Source organism: Phyllostomus hastatus, unplaced genomic scaffold, assembly GCF_019186645.2.
Source record: "Phyllostomus hastatus isolate PE091 unplaced genomic scaffold, TTU_PhHast_1.1 phas_contig_210, whole genome shotgun sequence".
Lineage (NCBI taxonomy): Eukaryota > Metazoa > Chordata > Mammalia > Chiroptera > Phyllostomidae > Phyllostomus > Phyllostomus hastatus.
The window spans coordinates 2070938-2093231 of NW_025333737.1; the positions used below are offsets into that span (position 1 = coordinate 2070938).

General features: G+C 61.1%; 1 protein-coding gene across 5 annotated transcripts in view; it reads right to left on the reverse strand.

Moving 5' to 3' along the window:
• ABR (ABR activator of RhoGEF and GTPase) overlaps nucleotides 1-22294 on the reverse strand; it is a 172749-nt gene that overhangs the window by 12442 nt on the left and 138013 nt on the right. Inside the window, exon 1 of one of the 5 annotated variants that reach the window (XM_045837280.1) lies at nucleotides 9331-9725. The exons of the other annotated variants lie outside the window; for them this stretch is intronic. Within the exon in view, the coding sequence (XP_045693236.1) occupies nucleotides 9331-9492 (162 nt within the window). The 5' untranslated portion in view covers nucleotides 9493-9725. Of the gene's footprint in view, nucleotides 1-9330; nucleotides 9726-22294 lie in introns of those variants that run through there. 5 annotated transcript variants of the gene reach the window in all.

Here is a 22294-nt window from a genome sequence, read left to right on the forward strand (position 1 = left end):
CCTGAGACCCTGCCCCCCGCAGCCTGCCGGCCCCACCTGCAGCTGTCGTACCCGCACCAACCCGTCTGCGGCCAGGGCTGGGTAAGGGGGCACTTCCGTGTCTTACTTCAAGTCCCCACCACGGGCCCAGGCCTGACGGCCTCTACAGGTGTGCCCTGGTGCCCACTCGGGGATGCCTGCCCGGCCCCTCGCTGCCCCGACAATGAAGCTCTGTCTCCCAGGAGGCCAGCGGTCTCCAGAAGCCAAATCTATTTCAGGATGTCATTTAAATACAGAGAAGGGAGGGTGCGGAGTAGAGCAGGACATGGCACATTTTCCAGAGAAATGATGCTGCCTGAACTGCTGTGGCTATTTATAACCCCTGGGAAATGTGGACGCTGCTATTTCCTGATTAGATTAGGGCTGGGGCAGAGGGGCCGGGGCCAGCCCCAGCCCCAGGGGGCAGTGGTGGGGACACCTGACTGCCCCCCTCCGGTCCCAGCACACACGCACCGTCCACCGGCCTGTGGAGCAGGCACCCGGGGGACGTCAGACCACCCGAAGGAGGGAAGGAGAGGGGGCTACAAAGGGCGAGGTTGGGGGGGGACGCAGCAGGACCACAGAAGACAGAAGCAGGTCGCAGAAGCTGCTGGAGGAAGTGGTGAGCACACGGGTTGGAAGCCGCTCAACTGTGTTGAGCTTGGACTTGTTCGGACTTGGTCAGATTCTCGGGGAGAAGCGGCTGACCTTAGAAATGCACGTCCAGGAGAGAACCACCAGGCCCCTTGTGACAAAACTCGGGGCTCCTGCTGAGAACCCCGCATCCTCCCCACCAAAGGAGATCCACCTAAGCAGAACCTGGCAGGTGTGTCGGGGAGGCCGTCTTCCCCAGTCGGGCCCCAGCGGCCTCACGTCCACGGCAGGAAGCGCCCCTGTGGCCCTGCGAAGGGCCCCTGGGCAGGCGAGAGAGGACGCCCTGGGCACGCCCAAGCATCCTCCACACGGTGGCCATCGCCTTCATTTGGGGAACGTGCTCAGGAGTCCCCTCCTCCTGGCCCGTTTCTCACCAGCCTGGAGCAGGTGAGCCCAGTGCTCCTCCTCCCCACCCCCCCAACCCCCCACCATGCTTGGGATTTCAGCGGTATCATTGTCTGGGGTCCCCACCCTGCTCCCCAGAGTACGTGACAGAGCCCACATTCAAACCCAGGTCCTCCTGACAGTGGGCAAGTCTTCCCCACCGTACCACACGCCTCCAGTACCATGGCTGGCTGAAAGTCTTCTGGTGATTTCTGCCACGACCCCCTTCCCTCAAGTGGGTTACTTCAGTCTACAAGGAGGGGCCTGCGGTGGCCCCGTCCACGGGCAGCAGGGACAACCGGAGTCGGAAGCGGCAGTGCACCCAGGGAAGGGGAGGCACAGGCACGGAGCAGCCAGCAGAGTGCTGCTCTGGGATGTCATGAGGGTGCTCCTGGGGTGATGGGGCCTGAGGGCTCCCAGGACCGCCATCCCCACAGTCCCTCGATGCTCCGCCTCTTCCGCTTCCACTGCCCAGCACAGCCCCCATCCCACCGCCTGTCCCTCTCTAGGCCAGCACTGCCGTCCCCTCGGCTCCCTGAGCCCAGGGGCTGGCACCCTGGGCCTGTCCTGAGTGGTGGCGGGGACTTCCCCGGAAACCCAAAGCTGTTTCTAGGGCTAATAAAAACGAAGTGCTTCTTAACACGAGGGTGGTCAATTCAGCGTGCCCAGGCTGCCACCCTGAGAGGTGGGCAGGGTGCAGAATGGGAAGGCAGGGCTGTCTGGCCGTGTTCCTGGGGACGTCGTCTGCCAGAGGCGGAGTGCTGGGCTGGGACCAGGCCCTGAGCCAGGTGTCTCGTCCGCCTGGGGGCACATTTCCTGCGGCTCCCAGGCCAGTGGCCATGGTGGCGGCCCTGGGTCGGCCTTCCCCTGCCCTCCTCCAAGTGCATTCACGTGCCCTGGGCCGGGTCCCCTTGGGACGCCAGGGCCAGCCTGTCATTGGGACAGACCACAGGCGTGAGAGGCATGGTGGGGCTGGCAACCGGGGGAACAGGGAGCTGCCAGGAGTCTGCCCCCCCACCCTCGTGGGGAGGGTGCCGGAGGATCCGCCAACGTGGCAGGGTGGAGTGGGAGGGCTGCCAGGGCCTCTACCCTGGCTTCCAGCTCAGCGGCCGGGTCGGGACACCAGGGTCAGGCTCCGTGCATTCGCCCGCCCTCCCCGCAGGGCCACGCGGGCTGTGCCCTCCAGCCCTGGGCCCGCAGGACCGGCACCCACTCCCCGGCCAGCCAAACGACGGGGCTGGTGCAAGGCACTGGGAAGGGGCCACTTCGCCTCAGCTCGCCTCCCCGCCAGCCCCTCCCCAGCACTTTGAAGTTCCCAGAGGCCCACATATGGAAAGGGTTTAGCGGCTCTGAATGAGGCTTTTATTGAAGCCAGGTTAGCCTCATAGCACCCACCGTGACCTGCCTTCCCCAGCGCTCCGCATTCCAGCCGCTCAGCCTGCTCTGTGCCTGCCATACTTTTAGCCCTCGGGCTGGCATTGCTGCAGCCAGAATGCAAACCTGGGTGGCTCGGGGACACCCCAAGGCCGGCACAACTCTCCCAGAGCCTTGGGGCCCACCCACCACTCCCTCCCTGCCTCACAAAGCCCGGAGACTTCGCCCCAGAACCAGGCCTCAAATTCAACGGCCAGGAAGTCGCCCCACCCCAGCTCAGGGACATGTTGGGGACACTAGGGTAACGAGGCCAGGGTCACTGGGGAAAAGGAACTGGTCGGGGTCAAAGCAGCACAGAGGCAGCCCCCAGCAGCCCTCTCTGCAATGGGAAGGGGCCACTTTAGAGGTCAGAGTCCAAGGCGAGAGGCCGCCTCAGGTCCCAGCTGGGAAGTTCCATGCTAGCTGCCCCGGCTAGGACAAGGCAAGGACCTTCTGGATGACCGTGGGCTCAGTGGCCTCCCTCTGAACTTGGAGTTGTTTGGTAAAAATGATGAAAGTCCCCTGCAGCTGACTTCATCCTCCCTCCCCTGGCCAGGATGGCCACCTGGGCGCAGAGCCCACTAGGAAGAACGAGAGGCACCAGCACCCCACTGCCTGTGCCTGCCGAAGGGCCTCCCTGTGGGCTCTGCCCCGGGCCCCGCAGGCCACGCGCCTCATGTTCACGCGCCGTCATCCAAAGCAACCGTGCACTTCGGCACATAGCGTGCTGGCTGGTCACCACCCACCACAAGGCTGCCGGGCAGGACCCCCGCCTCCAGGAGCACCCCGTGCAGAGCAGACAGCTCCAACCTGCACGGACCCCGTGACCGCCCGGACAGCGCACAGCTGAGACACGGCCACAGGCCCGCAGTGTGCCCCGGGGCTCCTCCTCGGTGGGACAGGGGGACAACGGCTGTGGGTTTGGGCGCCAGGTTCCCTCCTAAGCCCTCATGTGGCCGCATCGGTGTCACTGTCTGAACCTCAGTTTCCCCACATGTAAAATGGATGGATAATAATAATAGCACCTCCCAGGTTATCACCCGCCTCCCACCAGAGCTGAGAACCATGCCCAGTGCCCACCCAGCCTGCGCCCAAAGCCTGTCGGCAGCAGACACTGGGCGAATGAAACTCTCTGCGGAAGTCCCACTGCACTCGGGCTAAAACCCGAACGCCTCGTGCTGGCCTGCGAGGCCCTGCACAGTCCGGCCACTGCCCCCTCTGCCCGAGGTGACCTGCACTCCCCGCACAGCCCTGTCCACCTCCAAACACGCCACCGTCACCCCGGTTGCAGGCTTTGTGCCTGGCCGGCTCCTCTGCCTGCAACGCACCGCCCCGGATCTTTCAGGAATCCTTCCTGTCGTTTAAATCTTACTTCAAAAATCCCTGAGCAAGGCCTCCCCTGCCCCATTCCCCTCTAATCCGTCATCCAGTTTAATCTTCTGTACAGCACTGTGTAGCCCGAAATCACCTTACTTACGCCCGACCCCCCTACAGGCGCGAAGTCCCGTGAGAGCAAGGCCTCCCGCCCGACCCCCCCCCCCGACCCTGCGGAGTGGCCAGCACCCTGAAGGTACCCAGTCAGTGGTCAGGGGCCACACAAATGGTCAGGGACCAGGGCCGGGACTGGGGCGTGGGGCTGGAGAACCCAGTGTCTTCCCTCCAGGGCTCCCTTAGGACCGGGGGTGTCGAGTGGCCCACATCCCCCCTCGCCTCCCCATCCTGTGCTCAGTGAATGGCTGGCGGTGCCCCAGGGGCAGCCCCGTGACCTCTCCCACCCTGACTTTCCCAGCGTGTCGGGTGGTGAAGGCTTAGGAACAGGAATCTTGAGACGTGGCCAAAACCGTCATGTGAACTGGATCTAGGGGATCACCCCACACAGCTCCTTCTTTACGCTGATGGCAGAGCACCGGCGAGGGGAAGGCCTGCCCGGGGTCACAGGTCAAGCTAAGACAGTGGTCTCTGAACGAGCCCCACCAGCCGACGCCCTTCCTCCTCTGGCTTAGCGTGCCACACAAGCCGAGGGGTGGGGGTTCTCGGGGAGGGGGGCAGGGGACCGGGCATGGAGGGGGCCCTCAGGCACCTGGTGGGAAGAGGAGCTGTGGCTGCCCCTGCACCTCAGAGGCACCAGCCCTGCCTGGGGGTTGCTGTCCGGGGCAGCGACCATTCCAGCTTCTGGCTCAGGAGTAAACGCCACTCTTCCTCAGCCGAAGCAGGGCCAGGGAAATCGCTGCAGGGCTTCGGGGCCTTCGTGGCCTCTCTGCTGAGGAATCTCAAAGGGCAGCCCCCGTGGCTGCTTCCCACCTCCCTGGGCCCACCCTGGGGGTCCCCAACCCGGGACGGAGGACAGCTGGGCCTTAGTCCGTGGCTCACTGGGACCCCGATCCAGGGCTGAGTCTGGCTTTCTCCCGGGGCCTCGGCAGGCAGGTATGGGAACATACGTGTTCCTCCGGGGGGCTGGGGAACTGTTAGAACACGGAACCCCTCTTCTCGTACCCAGCATGATTGGACAGGGAGAAGCAAGCCCATCTGGCACCCGCTGACTAGCTCTGAACAGCAAGGGCAGCCAGCAAGGCCGCTCAGCAGAGGGCCAGGCCTTTCCAGGGGGCTTCCCGGTGCCTGGCAGCTCCCCAAACCAGCACCTGAAGTTGTTTCTGGGCTCTTTCCAAAAGGTCTGCCCTCCTGGGGCCTCGCTGCCTCTGGATACTCCCGCAGTCCTGGGCTTGGGCAGCCTTGGCCTTTCAGGAGCCACCTGGGTCATCAGGCTCGGCTGCCCTGGTCCCAGGCCATCCCAAAGCCGGGGCACCAAGCCCAGCACGGCTGACTGGCCAAGCCACCTGTCGATCAGAGACGCTGTGAGGGCTGGTGCCTTTTCTAACCTCCCCAGGTGCCAAGAAACAGTACCTTGCCCAGTCCACTTAGGGCAAGCAAGGCACCTCCCACCTTGGGGCCCGTGTCCCTCTCTGAGGCATCACACAATCTGTGTGCCCAGCTGGCTCTGCGTCTGGGTGAGGGCTACATAACCTTCGCCAGATACTGCCGGATACTCGGTGTCAAGGACTCCTGCTCTGTGGGCTCACACAGGCCACTCGGGAGCCCGCTTAGTGGAGCAGCGGGAGCACTGGGGTCAGGAGGGCACCCATGTGACCCCAAGAATGAGGTCCTCTCCCTAGGGAGGGGCAAGTGCTGTGAGAAGCACAGTGTCCGCACAAATGCAGGGAGGTCACTCGGCTCCCCTGGGCCTCCAGCCAGTCTGGTCACAGCCCCGGCCCGCACGGCGGCGGGTTCTCCAGTCCTGGAGACGGGTGCACCTTGTCTCTCTCCTACCACTGAGGGATCACACCAGAGGGGCAGGCGGGCATGTGCATGGTGAAGACACCAGAGGTGGGTCCCGTCCCTTCAGCAAACAAGGCGCAGACAGGTGGGGCCGGGGGAAGGGGTCAGGGCCAAGCAGCAGGCAGCCAGGGCAAGACAGATGCCTGCTGCATAAGGTTTCAAGATCTTCCTTGATGCCCAGAACCGGACTGTGAAGTACAGTAAACGAGCTCAAGACATTATCTCTGTCTCACACCCCAGCACCTCGCACTCTCCAGAGCCCGCGACTAGCTGAGTGTGCCCTGGGGGTGTGCGCGTGGTTTGCAGAACTGGTGCTACTGTTGGGAAGCACCGTCTGTTTAAACGACAGACTCAGGGGGTCCAGGAGCCATCCTGTGGCGGCAATCAAGAAGGTAAGGAAAGGGACCCTTCCTGAATCCTAAGGCTCCCTGGACAAGTGGCCCAAAGGTGGCCCCTCACCCTGTCCTTCCTCGGGTAACGCCTCTGACCCTCCCTAGCAGCCGGGGCAGCAACCCCATCACGGAGCGGCGAACTCACTAGGGTTCAGTAGCAAACCCCTCAGTTTGCCCTGCCGGCCTCCAGCTTCTGGACAGAAGCTCCTTGGAGGCAGGGAAGTCTCAGACCCGCATGGGAACCCCTCAGAGCAGAGACAAGGTCCTCAGGAACCAACCTCAATTCCCCCCACTCCCCTGGACCCTGCCAGTTCTGCCTGCCTCCCCACCGCCAGCCAGTATCTGGCCTGGCCTCAGTGGGCACAGCTTGGCTGCAAGGCAGCAGTGGGGCCTAGAGTGCCCCCCCAACACACACAGCCCCCAGACAAGTATTTCTGGCCCAGACTCACTGGGCCCTTCTAGCCCTCTATGGCTCCCATGAGAGACCCCACTAAAACCTGTGGACACTTCAGGGAGTAGGGGGTGGGATGTCTCTCAGCCCCTCTCTGCCCGAAGTGCAACCTAAGGATCTAGAAGCAGACAACACGGAAGGAAGGACAAGAGCTGGGCCTGGTCTCCTTGAGTGTGATTTGGGGAAAATAAAAATAAAAATAAAAATAAAAATAAAAATAAAAAAGAACGAGGAAAGTAGAAATGCGAGGTTAAAACACCAAGAGGACTGGCAGAACCCGCAAACCCAGATGCCACGTGTCTCCTCTGCTAAGTGCTTGCACAACAAACCAACTGCCAAGTCAGAGGCCAGAACGAGGCTTCAGCCCCAGAACTCTCTTCGGGGATAAGAACCACCCCCAACCATTGCCTCCTGGCACCCAAAGGAGAGCCCATGAGTGGCCCCTGCCTCCCCTCCTCCAGCAACTGCAGCCTCCTTGGGCCAGAGGCCCTACAGGTCAATCCTGGGACGTTCCCATCTGAACCGATTCTTCTGCCCCAGAAGTGTCCCCAGACGAGTCACACAGGCACCCTGGGGTCCAGCCCCTAATGAATGAATCTTCAGCTACACGAGAGCAGGAGGGCCACAGGTGTCTCAGGCATCTGCAGCATCAAATCCTTAGGGCAAGGGTAACGAGGCGACCCCTCCTGCCAGGCTGGGCTGTACCTGGCGCCCTTCCCCCACCCACGTGAGCTGCTACCTGACCTAGGCCCCCTTTCCGGCGGTGGTGGCGGGGAACCTGTTACTCTACAAAAAACTAATGTGGCTGTGGGAAGGAAGGAGGTGGGCGGTGGGCCTGGCTCCACAGGAAGGCCTGCTCACCCACGTGTGGGTGCAGCGAGGCGGGCACAGCAGGGAGAATGAATGCCCCTCTGTCACCCGTGGTGCAGACCCTATGTCCGTGACACTGACCTACTTTGTCACACAGCAGAGGCTAGGAGACTGATCACCCACCACACAGAGCATCCCAGTGCCGGAGCCCCCTGCAGCAGCACTGACGCCCATCAGCCCCTCCGCCCGGCGCCTGGCTGGCCCGCCGCTCCTGCCCAGAGAGCACCATGGGACACGGGGCCACCCGACGTCCCCAGGGGTGAGGCCCGCTGAAGAATTCCTGAAGCGGCTTCTTGGCTCTGCAGTCAGAGATAAGCAGGGAAAGAATAAAAAGTCTAGGGAAGTCTGGGATTTTAGGGTTTGTAAGTTGCCCCCCACCTGCCAGGCGCCTCCCCAAAGGTGCAGGTGAACCAGAAAGGCTCTGTTTAGCTGGCAGCGGGCCAGGAACCTGCTGGGTCCGGTTCTCGCCAGCCTCCACAAGTGGGGTTGGGCGAGGAGCTTTGGGCCGGTGTCTGCCGGCCTCAGCAGGGAGAGGGGGTGTGGGGGGATGGCTCCGTGCTGCTGGGCACAGACAGCTGCCTCAGCACACGGGGGCTCTGGTAGCAGCTGAGGCCAGCAGGGTTCTGCTGGCCTGGTCCCCAGAGAGGCTGAAGGTGACACAGCGGCCAGTGCAGGACAGCTCAAGTTGCTGCCCTACCCAGCACTTTCCAGGACTGATGTCACCTCCAGCAGGTCAAGGAAGCCCTATTGGCAGGGGATGCAACTAGACCAGGAGCCAAGGGCCCAAGATCACTTCCTCTGGGAGGTGCCGGGAGCCTCTCCGCTGGCTGGCAGCGAGGACTAGCACAAAGGGTCCCCTTCTGAGCCACAGGAGGGCTTGCAAGCCTCCCTTATCACTATCTCGAAGGGCACAGCTCTGGCTGCCAGCTCAGGCAGCCTGTGGCACCTGGCTCGGGCAGTCCGTTTGGTCTGCAGTTACCAAGTACTCACTGCGTGCTAGGCCCTGGGCCTGGCTCTTCCTCGGACGTCTGATGCCAGGGCCGAGAGCCAGCCCCGAGGCCGCCTGCCCAGCTGCAGGACAGTCAGCTTCTATCTCAGACTGTAATCCCCACCCAGGTCTGGGGCGGCAGGCGGATGGGCAGTGTTCCCTGCCACAGCTTGGTCTGCAATGCCCGCTGGGTCAGGAGACTCCTGGCCCACTGACTGAGTTGCCCGGTGCCTAGCTGGCAGTGGGCCAGCTGTCAGCTGGGGGTCCCTGAAGAGGCAGCCAACAGACCCCCGACTCCACACACCTCTGCATCCCCGCCACACTCCCCCATCCTCCCTGGTGGGGGGTGAGGCCCCGTCCCATACAAAAAGACCTCGCATGGCTGATGGTGTGGAGGTGCCACTGTCAGAGGCCCTCAGCAAAGGGGTGGCCAGTAATGTCCACTGGGTACAGGAGGGTAAGGTCTTGGCTGAACAATGGGGAGCCCCTGGTACCCCGGAGCCCCTTGCCTAGTCTGTTCCTATTCCTGCCCCTAGCCAGGACTCAAGCCAGGCAATGCCGTCCCACAGGAGACAGACCCCCTTTTCCTGAGACAGGGACAGATGCAGAGAAAGCAGCCAGGGTCAGCGGTGGGGGCAGCAACCAGCATTAATCATCCAATTAAGGCCACTCGAGCAGACCTAAACGCAGACCCCAGCTCCGTCCCAGGGCTCCACAGTCAGGCAAGAGCCGGAATGGAGCTCCACAAGGAGGGGGCACAGCGGCCTGGCCGCCCCCAGCCCCTCTAGTGCACCCCCTCCGGCTCCCTCGGGCCCCCCCACCAGCACCTTTTGGCGGAGCAGTTTGCTGCGCACCCGGCCCCAGAGCCGGGCGCCCGTGTTGGGGGGCCTCTTGCTCCCCGGCTCCTCCAGCTGGTCCAGGCAGCAGCGCTCCAGGGGCTCGCACACCGCCTTCAGGCTACAGTCGGGCTGAGGCAGGACGTCGGTCATGCCGGCGGCCCCAATGGCTCCGGGGCGCAGGAGCAGCACAGGCGCCGGAGCTCTGCCGCGGGGAGAGGGAGCGTACGGTGCGCTCAGCCTCCGCCGGCGGCAGCTACTGGAGTTGGGCTGGGAAGCGCATGGTGTGAGTGAGGCTCTGCTTTCTCCTCCCCTTTCGTCCCTCCTCCCGGGAGACGGTTGTGGTGGAGTCCGGCGGCTGGGGCCCTCTCCTTGCCTGCTGGTCCCTGCGCGGCGCCGGAGTGCGTGCGTGCACCACAGACGGCCCGAGCAGCTCAGGGAGGTCCCCGCCTCCACCGAAGGAAGTGACTCAGAGGCACGGAGGCTGCCCCCTCCAAAAAACCCAGCCTCCGGGTTTTAACTCCTGGCAGGCTGGGGCTCCTCCTCATGGACCCTGCCTTTCTCCCTCTGGCCCCTACTAAATAAAGTTTGACAAGCAGCTAAACACAATCCAGTCCCTTCCCCTCTAAGTCCCAGGTTAACCCCTTCACCACCAGGCCACACCCTGGGGCAGGAGCCTCGTTTGGCCACCAAGGGCTGCTCTCACCCTGGAACAGGGTCTGCACCGCCCTGGAGCTCTGCGTCCCAACCCCCAGCTCTGCCTGAGGCAGCTCCCTCAACGCCAACTCTAAGACGGGCCAGACAAGCATGGACCAACCGCCAAACCTCTTGTACAGAATGTAAAGAATATGGAAGGTGCCCAGTGGGGCAGCTCCCTTGGCTTTAGAGGCCCCAGAAGGAATCAGGCACTATGGGCCCTCTCCTGGGATAGGAGCAAAAAGCCAAGGGTGACACTGGTCACGGTGCCCAGCAGGAAGAGGTGCCCCTCACACGGCCACTGTTAGCTGTGGCCCTGCACACCTCACCAGAAAAGCTGAGAAAGGCCTGTGCTGCTGGGGGCAGAGGATGCCCGCTGGCCAAGGGGCCGCCCAGCGCTCAGTCTGCACTGGATGCCTGGGGAGCCAGAGATGCACCAACTTGGTTTTGACCATCAAGTTGGTGAATGTTTTGACCAGAGTGAGAAGTGAATCGTTTTGCAAGGTAACAATACGAACTGGAGCACTGGACACACTTCCAGCACAAGTTTTTGAGAGAAAAGAGAGAGGCCTGAACCCCAAATGGCCAGGGCACACAAACCCAGAGGCGTCCAGAACGTGACACTGTGCAGTGACACCATGCAGAGTGAGGCACGGAGCAGGAAGGAAACGGTGTTTTCACAGTGCCAGCCTCGAGCTGGGTCCCGAGCAAGCGGCTTTGAAGTGCCTGACTGCACTCAAGTCTCACAACCTTTGTGATGGTGGTGTTACTGGTTTTCAAATTGGCAAGACTGGGGCTCAGGGAAGTAAGGGTCTCCCCTGAGGTCACGCAGCTGCAGCTGGGCGTGCCAGGTCGTCCCCAAAGTACTGCGTGCTCACAACCACAGGGCCTCACCGAAGTGGGGACCCTGAGAGGTTGAGCAATGTGCCCAAGGCCAGGCCAGGCTGTGAGCGGAGGTCTGGCGGACGGCCGACCTTCTGCCCGCACCGCCGTGGCATCCAATGTGGCAGCATCTGGTCCCGGGGCCCTGCTGGGCTCTGGGTGTCCCTGCAGGGCACCCAGGCCAGGCCATCTCCTGCAGGGCTCCACAGTCCACACCGCCTTCTGCACAGTGTAGACAGGCCTGGGTGGCCAAGGTTGTACAGAGCCTCTGCATACCTGAGCTGTGGTTGCTCAAAGCGATTTCAGCTAAAGGAGGCTGAGCCACACAGCATTTTCAGCACCTCGAGGGCAAGCGGAAGAGACCCACAGAGGCAGTGACACACCCATGTGCCCTGCCCAGCTGAGGCCTAGACCATTCTTCCTGACCCATCCCTTGCCTGCCTCTGCCAGGCCACGTGGGGGCCACCTCTGAAGACAGTCTTTCTCCAGCCCCGTAAGTGGTGGGGCAGCTTCCTCACCCTTGTCACCACGAAACCCATTTCCTCCAGAAAGGCTCTGTGCATCCCTGCAGTCCTCATTTCCTCACCCCACTCGTGTCATCACTCAAGTCGCCTTGACTGGGGGCCCATGTGCCTGGCGCCGGGGTGGGGGCTGAGGGATCCCAGAGCTGAATTGGAAGCCTGCACCCGACAAAGCTGACAGCCCCAGAGGCAAGAGGAGACCTGGGCTTAAACTCTTCTCAGCGGGAGGCAGAAAGGCATCCAGGCATTCGGCATACTCTCACTGTGCACCTGCCCTGCATCACACTCAGACGGACAAAGCACCCTCTTTGCCCTCGAGAAATCCAGGTTTGCCCTGACCAGTGTGGCTCAGATGGTTGGGCGTCATCCTGAAGAACGAAAGGTCGCCGGGTTGATTCCCCGTCAGGGCTCATCCCCAGTCAGGGTGCACAGGAGAGGTTTCTCTCACATTGGTGTTTCTCTCCCTCTCTACCTCCCTTTCCCTTTCTCTAAAAATACACAAATAAAAATACATGTAAAAGAAACCTAGCCTTATGTTGCAAGAACAGGACGAATAAAGTGCCATGAAAGTCTAGAGAAAGAAATTTCTAGCCTGAGGGAATCCGGGAAGGCTTCCTGAAGGAGGGGAGGTTGGTGTGGTCCAGACTGCTGTGGAAGAAGGCCGTCCACCCCAGCCTCACTGCACCCCTCAGCCAACACGCGGCTGCCAGTTGTGTAACCGGCTGGTGCGGTGCCATTATAATTGCTGACCGTGCTCACCTGCTGCAGACACAGGGGCAGCGCCTGGCACCACCGACTGGTTCACTTCAAAACCGGCCCCTTGCCGGCTTTCTAAGGCCTCTTCTCTCTATCTGGGTCACATTTCCCAGGATGCAGTTTGGGGGAATGCTGTGCCCCCCATCTGCAGGTGTGTGGGAGAAGGGGGACAGAATAGATCCTGTTCCCAAAGCTCTAGGCTTGTCTGTCTTAGGAACCCCAGGCTCAACACTCGTCTGGGTAAAGCCAGTTCTGATTGGATGAAAGATGGCCAGCTAGTCTCCATGGTGACATAAGCGCCTTAGCAGATGGGTAGCTGTTAGGAGGCTGTTCCCTCGAGCTGCTCATCTTTCCCTTCCTCCCCCGGGGGCTCTCCTGGGGGGCAGCACAGATCTGCCTTCTCTTCCCGAAGCCCGACTCAGTCCTTCCTGGAGCCCCTGGTCTGGGAGCAGAGGCCACAGGGCAGTGGGTGCAAGACAAACATTCCCAGCAAACTCCTCAAAAGCAGCCGTCTGAGTTCTGGTCCCTCCACCTGACCATGGACCCATCCTCATCTTTGCTGAATGGGCTAGGCTCAGGCTGTCCCGGACACCCAGGAAGTGACCACACCCCCTCCCCCTCTGTCCGCCCCTTCCATCCAGCCACACCTGGCCGGACCCGCTTCTGAGGACGCGCGAGGGCCCCCGCTGGGGTAAACAGAGCCTGGGTGGTAAGGCTCACACGAACAGATGTCACAGTCTTTGGAATTAAAAACATTCGCCGTAGACTGTCCAGGCGTCTCTCATCCCCTCCCCAGGCTCTCTGCCAGGGGCAGGAGAGGGGCCGACCCTAAGGAGATGCAGGGCAGGACCCTGCCACCCCGCACACCTCTGACTGAGGGAAAATCAGGCCACAGAGATGAGCAGCGGCACAACGGAAGTGGAGAAGGTCAGTAAGGAATATATGCAGCCCGAGATGTGTGGGCGGGAGAGGCAGGGGTTGCCACCGGTGCCGCCTTGGTGGCAGCTGGGGGAGGGGACCGCTGCCAGCAGATCCTCCGGGGTGTGAACACAGAAAGAAGGCTCTTTCTCAGAACTTCAGGACGCTGCTGACACCCCCCACACCCCCGGCATGACCTCCTTTCTCCCAATGGAATGACTTTCATCTTCCCTCAGCCCAAGCCAGAACCCGGGTTCTCTGTCCCTGTCCTCAATCAAAGGACACTGAGGCAAGAAAAGGGGTTTCTGAGTGACCAGCTAGGCCAAGGCCACAGGCTGCCCAGCGAGGACAATCTGGAGTGAGGGGGGAAGGGAGAGCCCGACAGGCCACCCCTAGAGGCCGGGTGCTGGAGGTGGGCGCCGAGGCTGGGGTGCTGAGGGTGAGGCCTGGGAGGGCCGTGGCTGGGTCCACCAGACATGTTCCTCCCCTGTCCCCGGAACCAGCACGGAGCAGGCCCCAAGGGAGCAGGCTGGGGGAGGGGGGGCAAAGCAGGACAGGGTGTGCGAGCTGGGGGGGTGGGTGGGTGTGGGGGAGCCCCTCGCAGATGCCTGGCTCCGTGACCCCCGCGCCCCCAACACGTGTCCACGCCCTGCTTTGTGCCGAAGCTCATCCAGACCTGCGTGGGGACGGGCAGAGCCCTCCGCAGGAGAAAGTGAAATAAGACCCCTTTATGTTTTTCTCCCCGTCCAACCTCCCAGGAATCTGCATGAGTCCCAGGGGCAGGACCCTTTGCTCAGCGTCACTGAGCAACCCATGGCAGAGCTGAGCCTCGGAACAACGTTTTCACTCACCTGTTCACTCCTCCGTCCTTCACCGAATAGACCCCCCACTACCACCAGGCGGGGAGCCCCTTGAACAGGCCACAGCCTAACTCAGCCAAACGGAGCCCTGGCTGCTGCCCTGCTGACCCGCTGCTCCAAGGGGGTGACTGTCAGGGACGGGGGTCTCCTTGGCAGCCCGGGCCAGAGGCCCCAGAGTCTGGGCCCTGCCACACTACACAGCTGTGTATGGGGATGCGGTTCTCTAAGCTCTGGAATCTCAACTCTGTAGATAAGTGGCTACTGGTGGCCTTACATGGATGCCCAGGGTGGGGGTGGGGAGCAGGCTCTGAGGTGGACCCATGATTTAAGGTGTGCATGGAGTTAGGACAGGGTAGGAGGAAATGAGAAGCTGGTTGCTCCCCAGCCCAGACTAGCCTGCCAAGGTGTGCCTCGACCCTCCCTCCCCACAGGCTTGCACCAACTCACGGCTCCAGGCAGAGCACAGCTGCTCCCCACACATGCTCCCCCTCCACTCTGCGTGTCCCGACCCCACAGGCATCTCGTGGGTGCAGGGAGGCTCCAGACGGGCCGCAGAGGCCGAGGCTGCCCCAGAGCCCACACACTGCAGAGGAGCTGTCTTGAGGCACGTCCCCGGCAGCCCCAGCGACTCGCACAGCACACTGGTCAAGGAAAAGGACGGAAAACCCACCTGAGCCTTCGGGAACAGCTTGCTAATCTAAAACAAACCCCCCAGGAACAGAGTGTGCACAGCCCACCCACCGCGTGTCCATCCATCCCTTCCCAACACGACTCACAGACACAACTAGGGCCAGACCCATGCCCAGGCCGCCCTGGCTGCTGGCCTGCCCCTCCCTGCAGGGAGGCTGGGGCCTCCCGGCACAGACAGCAGCCAGAGTGCAGGGGGTGCTGAAGCACAGGCCAGGCCCTAAGACAAAGCCACGGGCAGGAGGGCTTGAAAGGTCCCGGCCCACTGAGCCTGAGCCTCCGTGCTGTCTTCTCTGTGATTAGGCAACTTCCCCACTCAACTGTGAGCTCAGCTCCAGGGGAAGAGCAGAAAGCTCCTGGCCACCAGGGAGCCGGGCCCCAAGTCCTGCCTGGTCACTGGGGACGCGGCAGCCACTTTCTCTCTCTGGGCTCAGCTTCCACACCTGTCAAAACAGGAGCTTGGACCAGAGGAAGAGTCATCATTTTTTTTTTTTAATCAAAAAGAACACTCCCCACCTTTCTTTCCAAATGAAATCTGATGCTGAAGTCTCCCTGCCTCCCAATCAGATGAAAGCAGAGCGCGAGGTCCCCGGCTGAAGGAGGGACAAGGAACCTATCTGCTCACACCACCTCCATCCACCAGCCCGGCCTTGGTGTGCTTCGGGCCCCTCCCAGTGATGCCCGAGCTCCGCAGGCAGAACCTGAGCCCCGACACTCCTTTCAAGGGGAGGGGCTGCATGCAGTCCCGCCGGACAATCCTCAGGAGGACCCAGTCCTCAGGAGGACCACTGTGTCCCTCGACCACGGCCACTGGGGCTGGCTGCACCTCAGCGTGGGGCTGGCTCCGCCTTAGGGTGGAGCAGGCATGGAGGCCGGGAAGCTGGGTGGGGGGGGGCTTTCTGAAGGAACCCTGCAGGCAGACTCCTGGGCGACACTCCGTGTTACCTCTACTTCTCTCTCTGCTTTGGGAAAACGCCGGGCCTCGGCCTCACTGGCGTGAGTTCCCCTTGGTGGCCTTACAATGGGAGGACACTCGTGTCGTCTGCTCAGTCAGGCAGGTGTCTCCTGAGTCACCTTGGTCTCAAAGCCAGAGCAGCTCAGCTCTTAAACCCCCAAGGTAATGGTCAGGCTGTACCCGTCCCAGCCCCTGGGGAGAAGGCTGCACCTGGGGGTCAGACCCTCGCCAAGTGCCGTCACTGTCCACACCTGTCAGTGCTACAGCAAAGGCTGGACCACCAGTGAGGGGCCCCAGCAGGACTCACGGTCAGGCCCCCACAGAGAGGTGTTGGCAGGCCCCAGCTAAAGCGCCCCCCACCCTGGCCCTAGAATCCACATTCAGCCTCAGCCCTTAGTCAGGGGGGTCCCTGGTAATTCCTCTGCTGAGTCCCTTACTCAAAGGTTTTGGAGAAGAAAAAAAAAAAAGTCATAAGTGGGACATCCTCAGGGACCAGTTTTTTTCCTGATTTCCAGGAGGATGACGCTGCAGCCTCCTGCTGTAAGGAGGTTAGCCATACTGAGCGCGTGCTGTGTGCCAGGTGCTGTCCCCTGTGGTGCTGTCCCCTGTGTGGACTCATATGATACACAGGCACTTGGAAAGGACACCTCGGATCACCCTGCTGTGAAGTGGTAGAGCTGGGGCCAAAGCTGGGTCGCCTGCTTGAGTGGAGGGTCCCCCAGTCCCAGGGCTGAGAGGACACACCCCTCTTGTGGTTTGCCGAGAGGCCGAGTGTTCTCAGGGCTGAAGGAACCGTTTCCCAAGGTCCTGGAGCAGCTTCTCTGCCTATCACCCACCCTCAGAGGTAGGCAGGGGGCGGGCAACAAGCCTGCCTGCCAAGGTGGCACTCCCGGATGGGGCAGGAGGGAGAGAGGGGGCCTCGAGCCTCCATCTGCTTCATGTTGAATGCTTCCTGCCTCTGGAACCCAACGGGCAAAGTCCAGGCTTCCCAAATCAGGAACACCTGGGAGAGGAGGTGGCTGAGTGGGATGAGGAGAGGTTATGCTCCAGTTTGGGAAAGTTTGGACAGCAGGGGGGTCTCTCAAGGGGACCTGCCCCTGGCTTTCCCCCATCCTGCCCCCTGTATCCAAGCATAGCGGAGGCAGCATGGAGACCTGCCTTGAGGACTGACGGCAGGTGGGGCGCAGGAGGACAAATGGTCTGAAACAGCTGGGGTGGGCAGGGCCAGGGCAGGACAATGGCTCCAGTCACCAGGGCCCCTGGGAGGAGGTAGTGCCTGAGACAGGGAGGGAACTGGTCCTGGTGACGGCCCTTCCCCTTCCCCATGGGCCCCTGGGCTTGCACAGCAGTGAGGATGGCCCACGTGGGCATGCTCCAAGAGCAGCAGGGGCATAAAACTGAACTCCAGGGGCAGACCCTCCCCCTGGCTGTGCATACCTGGTCCAGGTCAGGGGGAGGGAGGGGACCCATCTTCCAGAGAAGAGGCTGGAAAGCCATGGCCAGCATGGCCGATTTGGTGTCCTGGGCAGGGAGCTGCCTGGGGCCATGAGGTGCCAGGCTGGGGGTCACAGGAAGAGCTCTCTGGCCAGCCGCGTGGGCCAATGCTTTCTCACAGCTGCTGCCCCCTCCTCCCCCCACACGCTGTCACAACCAGGACACTCCTGGGGGCCAGGGACAGCTGGGGTCAATATGCCCTAAAGGGCACATGGGAGAAGGCATCAAGAACCCACAATACTGCCTGTCGTTTCATCAGGGGAGGGACCAAGCACCTCTGGTACCAGTGCTGGATCAGAACTGGAAGGGGCTTTGGGTGAAGCAGGCCAACGCTCCAGAGCTTCGGCTCCTGGAGCAGCAAAGCTGGGACGCTTGGCCCTTGAACAGGGATAGCAGACCCCTCAGGGGCCAGAGGGAGGGACCTGGGGTGTGGGGAAGCCATCTCCTGCCACCTGAGCAGACTCCTGATGCTCGCTCACTCTGAGCTTCCTCACTCCGCAGAGTGACTGAGGTCAGCAGCGCTCCCAGCTGACAACGGGCCCGTGTTTCCAGCCCCTCTGGCTCTGCACTCAGACTGGCTGCACGTGCTGAGCTGAGCTGAGCGCTGCTCCAAGGAGGCAAGCCGGGAGCTGCTCAGCCCCGGGGGCAAGGCAGGAAAACCCTGACAGGCAGGCAATGAGGGCCTAACCTTGACCTCCTTGCCTGCTCTGATGTCAGTTCAACAAAGCTGTTTGATTCCATCTGCTTAAAAAAAAAAACAGACGAGACTTAATCAGCTGCAGGCCCAAACGCAGGGGTCACTTGCAGGTAATAGCCTTTGGGGTGGGGCTGCTGGACAAGCCACCCCCAGAACCCCTGCGGGAAACCAGAAGACAGTCAGTCGAAAGGCTGTTGTCATCAGGCCGCGCTGATTGGGCCAGGCCCCGCGCCCTGGGCTGCATGGGCTTTCACGCTTGGCACTCGTTACAGCCCATTTCAAAGGCGAGGAAACTGAGGTTTGGAGAGGTAACCCATCCCATTCTCCTGACGAGTGAATGGAGAAAGCTGGACTCTCAGCTCCAGGCCTGTCTGGCCTCAAAGCCGCGTCAACGCCGGCCGAACGACCAGAACTCTCTTCTGTTTTCCTGCCACCACAGGCTCCACAGCAGAAGGGGACACATAAGCGAGCGACATGTGGGTGGGCACGCCGCCCCTCTGACCAGCTCTCTGAGGTGCGTTCCGTCCTTTGAGCCCCACAACAAGCTGATGATGAAGGCAGAGGGGCCACAACTAGCCCCATTTAACAGAGGCATAAACTGAGGCCTCTCAGCCCAGTGCTCTTCCCAGTGCTGGGGACTCAGACTCCACCCTCACGCCACCCAAACAGGGACTGAGGGGAGGGTGGATAGGGGAGCTGAGGAAAGGGGGGCCGAGGACTCAGATGTGTGGGGGGCGTGGAGGGGGCAGATTCTTTCCCACAATAGAAGTGAACGGTGACCAGTGTGCTCTGGGGCTGTGGGGCCCTGCTCTCTCTCGTTCCAGCTGGAGCAAGAGGAGCAACTGGGGGTTGGGGGGAAGGGAGGACACCCCACGGTCTGGAGAGAAGATCATGAAATCTCTATCCTCAGAGACCAGGCTCTTTCTCTCAAAGAAAGTCTAAGGTGGAAACACCCCCAATGTCTATGACACATGAATAAACAAACGGAGCGTGGTAGACACACACAATGCTATTCAGCCTTAAAAAGGAAGGAATTTCTGACGCATGCTACACGGAGGAACCTTAAAGACACTATGCGGAGTAAAACAGCCGGTCACACACAAACAGACACTGTGTGATCCCACCTCTGCGAGGCCCTAGAGTGAGTGGTCCTGCCCACAGAGACGGGGGCGGAGGAGTGGGATGGCGGCAGCCCGAGGGGGCGGGGAGTCGTTCCAGGGACAGCACTTCAGCCGGGGAAGGGGAGGAAGTCCCGGAGATGAACGGCGGTGGTGGTCACATGACAGTCTGCATGTGCCTAACGCCGCTGGACTGCATGCCTAAACATCATTAAGATGGTGAACTTACTGGTACGCACGCCTCACCACAGCTGAAAAACAAAGGGAGAGGGTCTAGACATTCAGATTTGCCTATCTGGGCCCCGTGAACACTCCCAGTAGCCAGAGTTTCACTTCTAATAGCTCTGACCCCCCCCACGCTTCCAAGTGGACAGGTCAAGAACGGCAAAGAAATTACCCCCCTTTCTTCTTCAGAGACAAGCTCCAAGCTTCAGAAGGGAAAGCCTCCATCTGGTCTGAACTTGGTAACTGGGGGTGAAGGGGTGCTCCCGTCCCAGAGCTGGGACAGCTGGGACTTCCTTGCAGGCCTGGAACCCTGCCCCCTCCCACCCCGGGGTCTTGAGTACTCCCAGACAGGGAGGGCTGCCCCTGGAAGGCTCCTAGGAAAGAGAAAGTAGCTCCCACCCTGGGGGTGGGGCATAGAGCTGAGGGGGTGCACCTCAGGCTTGTGGCTGAACTAGGAATGACGGAGCAGGAACCTGGAAAGACTCTTCTGGCTTAGGTGCTCTTAGGTCTTGGTGGCAGGACCTGAGCGGTGAGGTCCTCAGGAAGAGCTCTCCCCTCTGGCCCGGCCTCAGCCAACAAGGGCTAGACCCTGGGAATATGCTAATCAGCCAGCGGGTAGGTCCCGGCTGGGAACAGCACATCTGGAGCCTGGAGCAGCAGCGGTTGGAAATAGACTGGGATAAATACACAGCAGTTCCCCAGGGCCAGGGAGGCAAGGCGGAGGGAGGGGGGCCTCCTGCCCGAGCTGTTCCTGGGCCAGGCAGGGGTGGGGCAGCAAGGAGGAGGCGGGCAGTTGGGGGGTGAGGGGTGTGGCCTGGGTAGAGAAGTGAGGCGCAGCCCCTTAGGTCTGGGGAGGAAAGGGAGGATTCCTGAGCCTGGAAGAGAAGAAATCCACACAGCTGGTTGGATCTAACGCTAAATTCACAGTGAGGAAGCACAAACCCCTGAGGGTCACAGACTGACATCCAACTCTGCCCCGCACCCCCCCAGGAGTGTTTCCATACACTCATTCGCTCAGCAGCTAACCAAGCGCAACCCCCCGGCGGCACCGAGTCCCTGAATTTGGAGCCAGAGCTGGTGCTCAATCGCTAAGGAGCCATGTGACTGTGGCCATGTCACCCCCCTTTCTGGTCTGTTTTCTTCTCCCCCCAAAACAAAATGAGATTAAACATCCCCTAGGATTCCTTCTTGCCTAAAACCCTCTCCTTTTTCTTCTTCATCCTTCACTCTCCCTCTTGCCTTCTTGCTCACGAGCTCTCCTGCTCAGGGCAGGCGGGCTCCTGAATCCCCTGGGACACTGTGCGTTCCTGCCCTGCTGTGCCCCGACGCCCACCCGCTCCCTTCTGCTGGGCCAGAGCCTGCCACCCTGCCAGAGAAACAAAGGGCCTCAAAACAGCAACTCCTGTGCTGGCCACTAGGGAAAATGACTCTGATAAAGCATCTGAAGTACTTTTGACATTGGAACACAGAAGGTAATTATAAAGACTACACACAGCCCTCCAAAAATGGGGGTTTATGATGATACATGAAAATAGGAAAAATACAAAATACACCGTGTGATTAAAACTATATAAAATTTTGTATGCCCGAGGAAGGGGGAAAAGTACAGAATAAAATGGCTGTTTCGGAGGAGCGGGAGCAGGGATGGCTAGTGATTATGTTTCAGGTCAATCTACGATTACTGCAATCTTCTCTCCAATGTAAACACTGCTTTTGGAATTTAAAAACCCAGTGCTCTCAAATCCCTCTCGCTCTACCTCCTCCTGGAAGCCTCCGTCACTCCAGCCCAGGAGGCTCTTTCCTTCTCTGGATCCCTCGGGCACAGGCTTCCTCCCACCATGCACGGGCGGGGCGTGGGGGACCAGGGTGGGCAGCAGCAGAGGCCAGGCCTGGGTCTGGTCCCAGCCTGCCTCCAGCCCTGGCTGCCCTGCCCGCGTGGCTGCTGGCCTTAGGTTACTTAATCCTTCGAGTCTCAGCTTTCTCATCTTTGAAACTGCGATGACTTTCCTACCGCACAGGGCCCTCTGACGGGCCCTGGAGACGGCACCATGAGCATCAGCCCAGTGTGGGCTCAGTCAGCTCTCTGATGCATGCGATCACTATCGTTACTGTCGTTACTGCCGTCTTGCCTTGTTCTTTAGTGGCTTGAAATATGTTGACGTACTTGTCTTCCAATCTGGCAGCCGATTCCTTGAGGCCACGCCCCTGCACCGCTGGAACAGCCAGCCTGGGAAAGCACACTGCACCCGCACAGGAAGGCCACCGCCCCCAGGTGCACGGGACAGAAATGTCCCCTGCCCAGAGGTAAGAGGACTCCAGGCAGAAGAAGCCCGAGGCTCACCTTATGCCATAAAGTAAGGCATTACGGGGGGAACACCCCCCTGACTCCCCTGCGAGGCTGCTCGTGAGGCCAGAGCCTTCACTCAGGCTGGGAGGTTCCCAGGGGAAGGCCTGGGGCACAGGGGCACGGCACAAAGGAGAGAGCATGGCCTTTCCTGTGCGCTCTCAGCAGACACACCCAGGCCTTAGTGTCCTCATCTGTAAAATGGGGAGGATATGGCTGTCATTTTCCTTGCAGACCTGTTGCAAGGAAACAGGCCTTAACACGAGATAATGCTGAGAACGGGCCTCCGGGAGCACAGCAGCGGGACACACACGTTGGTAACTGGCACTGCCCTCCGTCTGTCACTATGTGCTGCCCCGCCCCACCGCCAGCCCGCTACTCCAGGCGCCCTGGCCACACTGCCTATCAAGCAAACTTGGGGAGGGAGACTCATATTGGGACAAATGCCTGCAGCTTAGGAAGTAAGGCTGCTTGACGTTCTCTGGAGGGCTGAGCCAGAGGGGCTTAGAAGCAGGCAGGGAGGGAGGGCGGCAAGGGTGAGCCTTCCCTTGCCTTGTCTTCAGGCTACCCCAGCACCCCCAAGGACTCGGCCCTACTCCAGGCCAGCGCCATCCATGGTGCCTGCTGAAGGGGAGCAGAACCGATGGCCAGATCCCCTTCCTTGGACACGTGACAGGAAGGGAGGTGGCAGCGAGCTGTGGGAACACACTGTCCCAGGGCTCTGTGGGGCCTGGTCATGTGGGAGCGGCTGGGTGCAGGCCCTCTCTGCAGCCTGGTCATCCTCGCTGTCTCCGAGGACAGT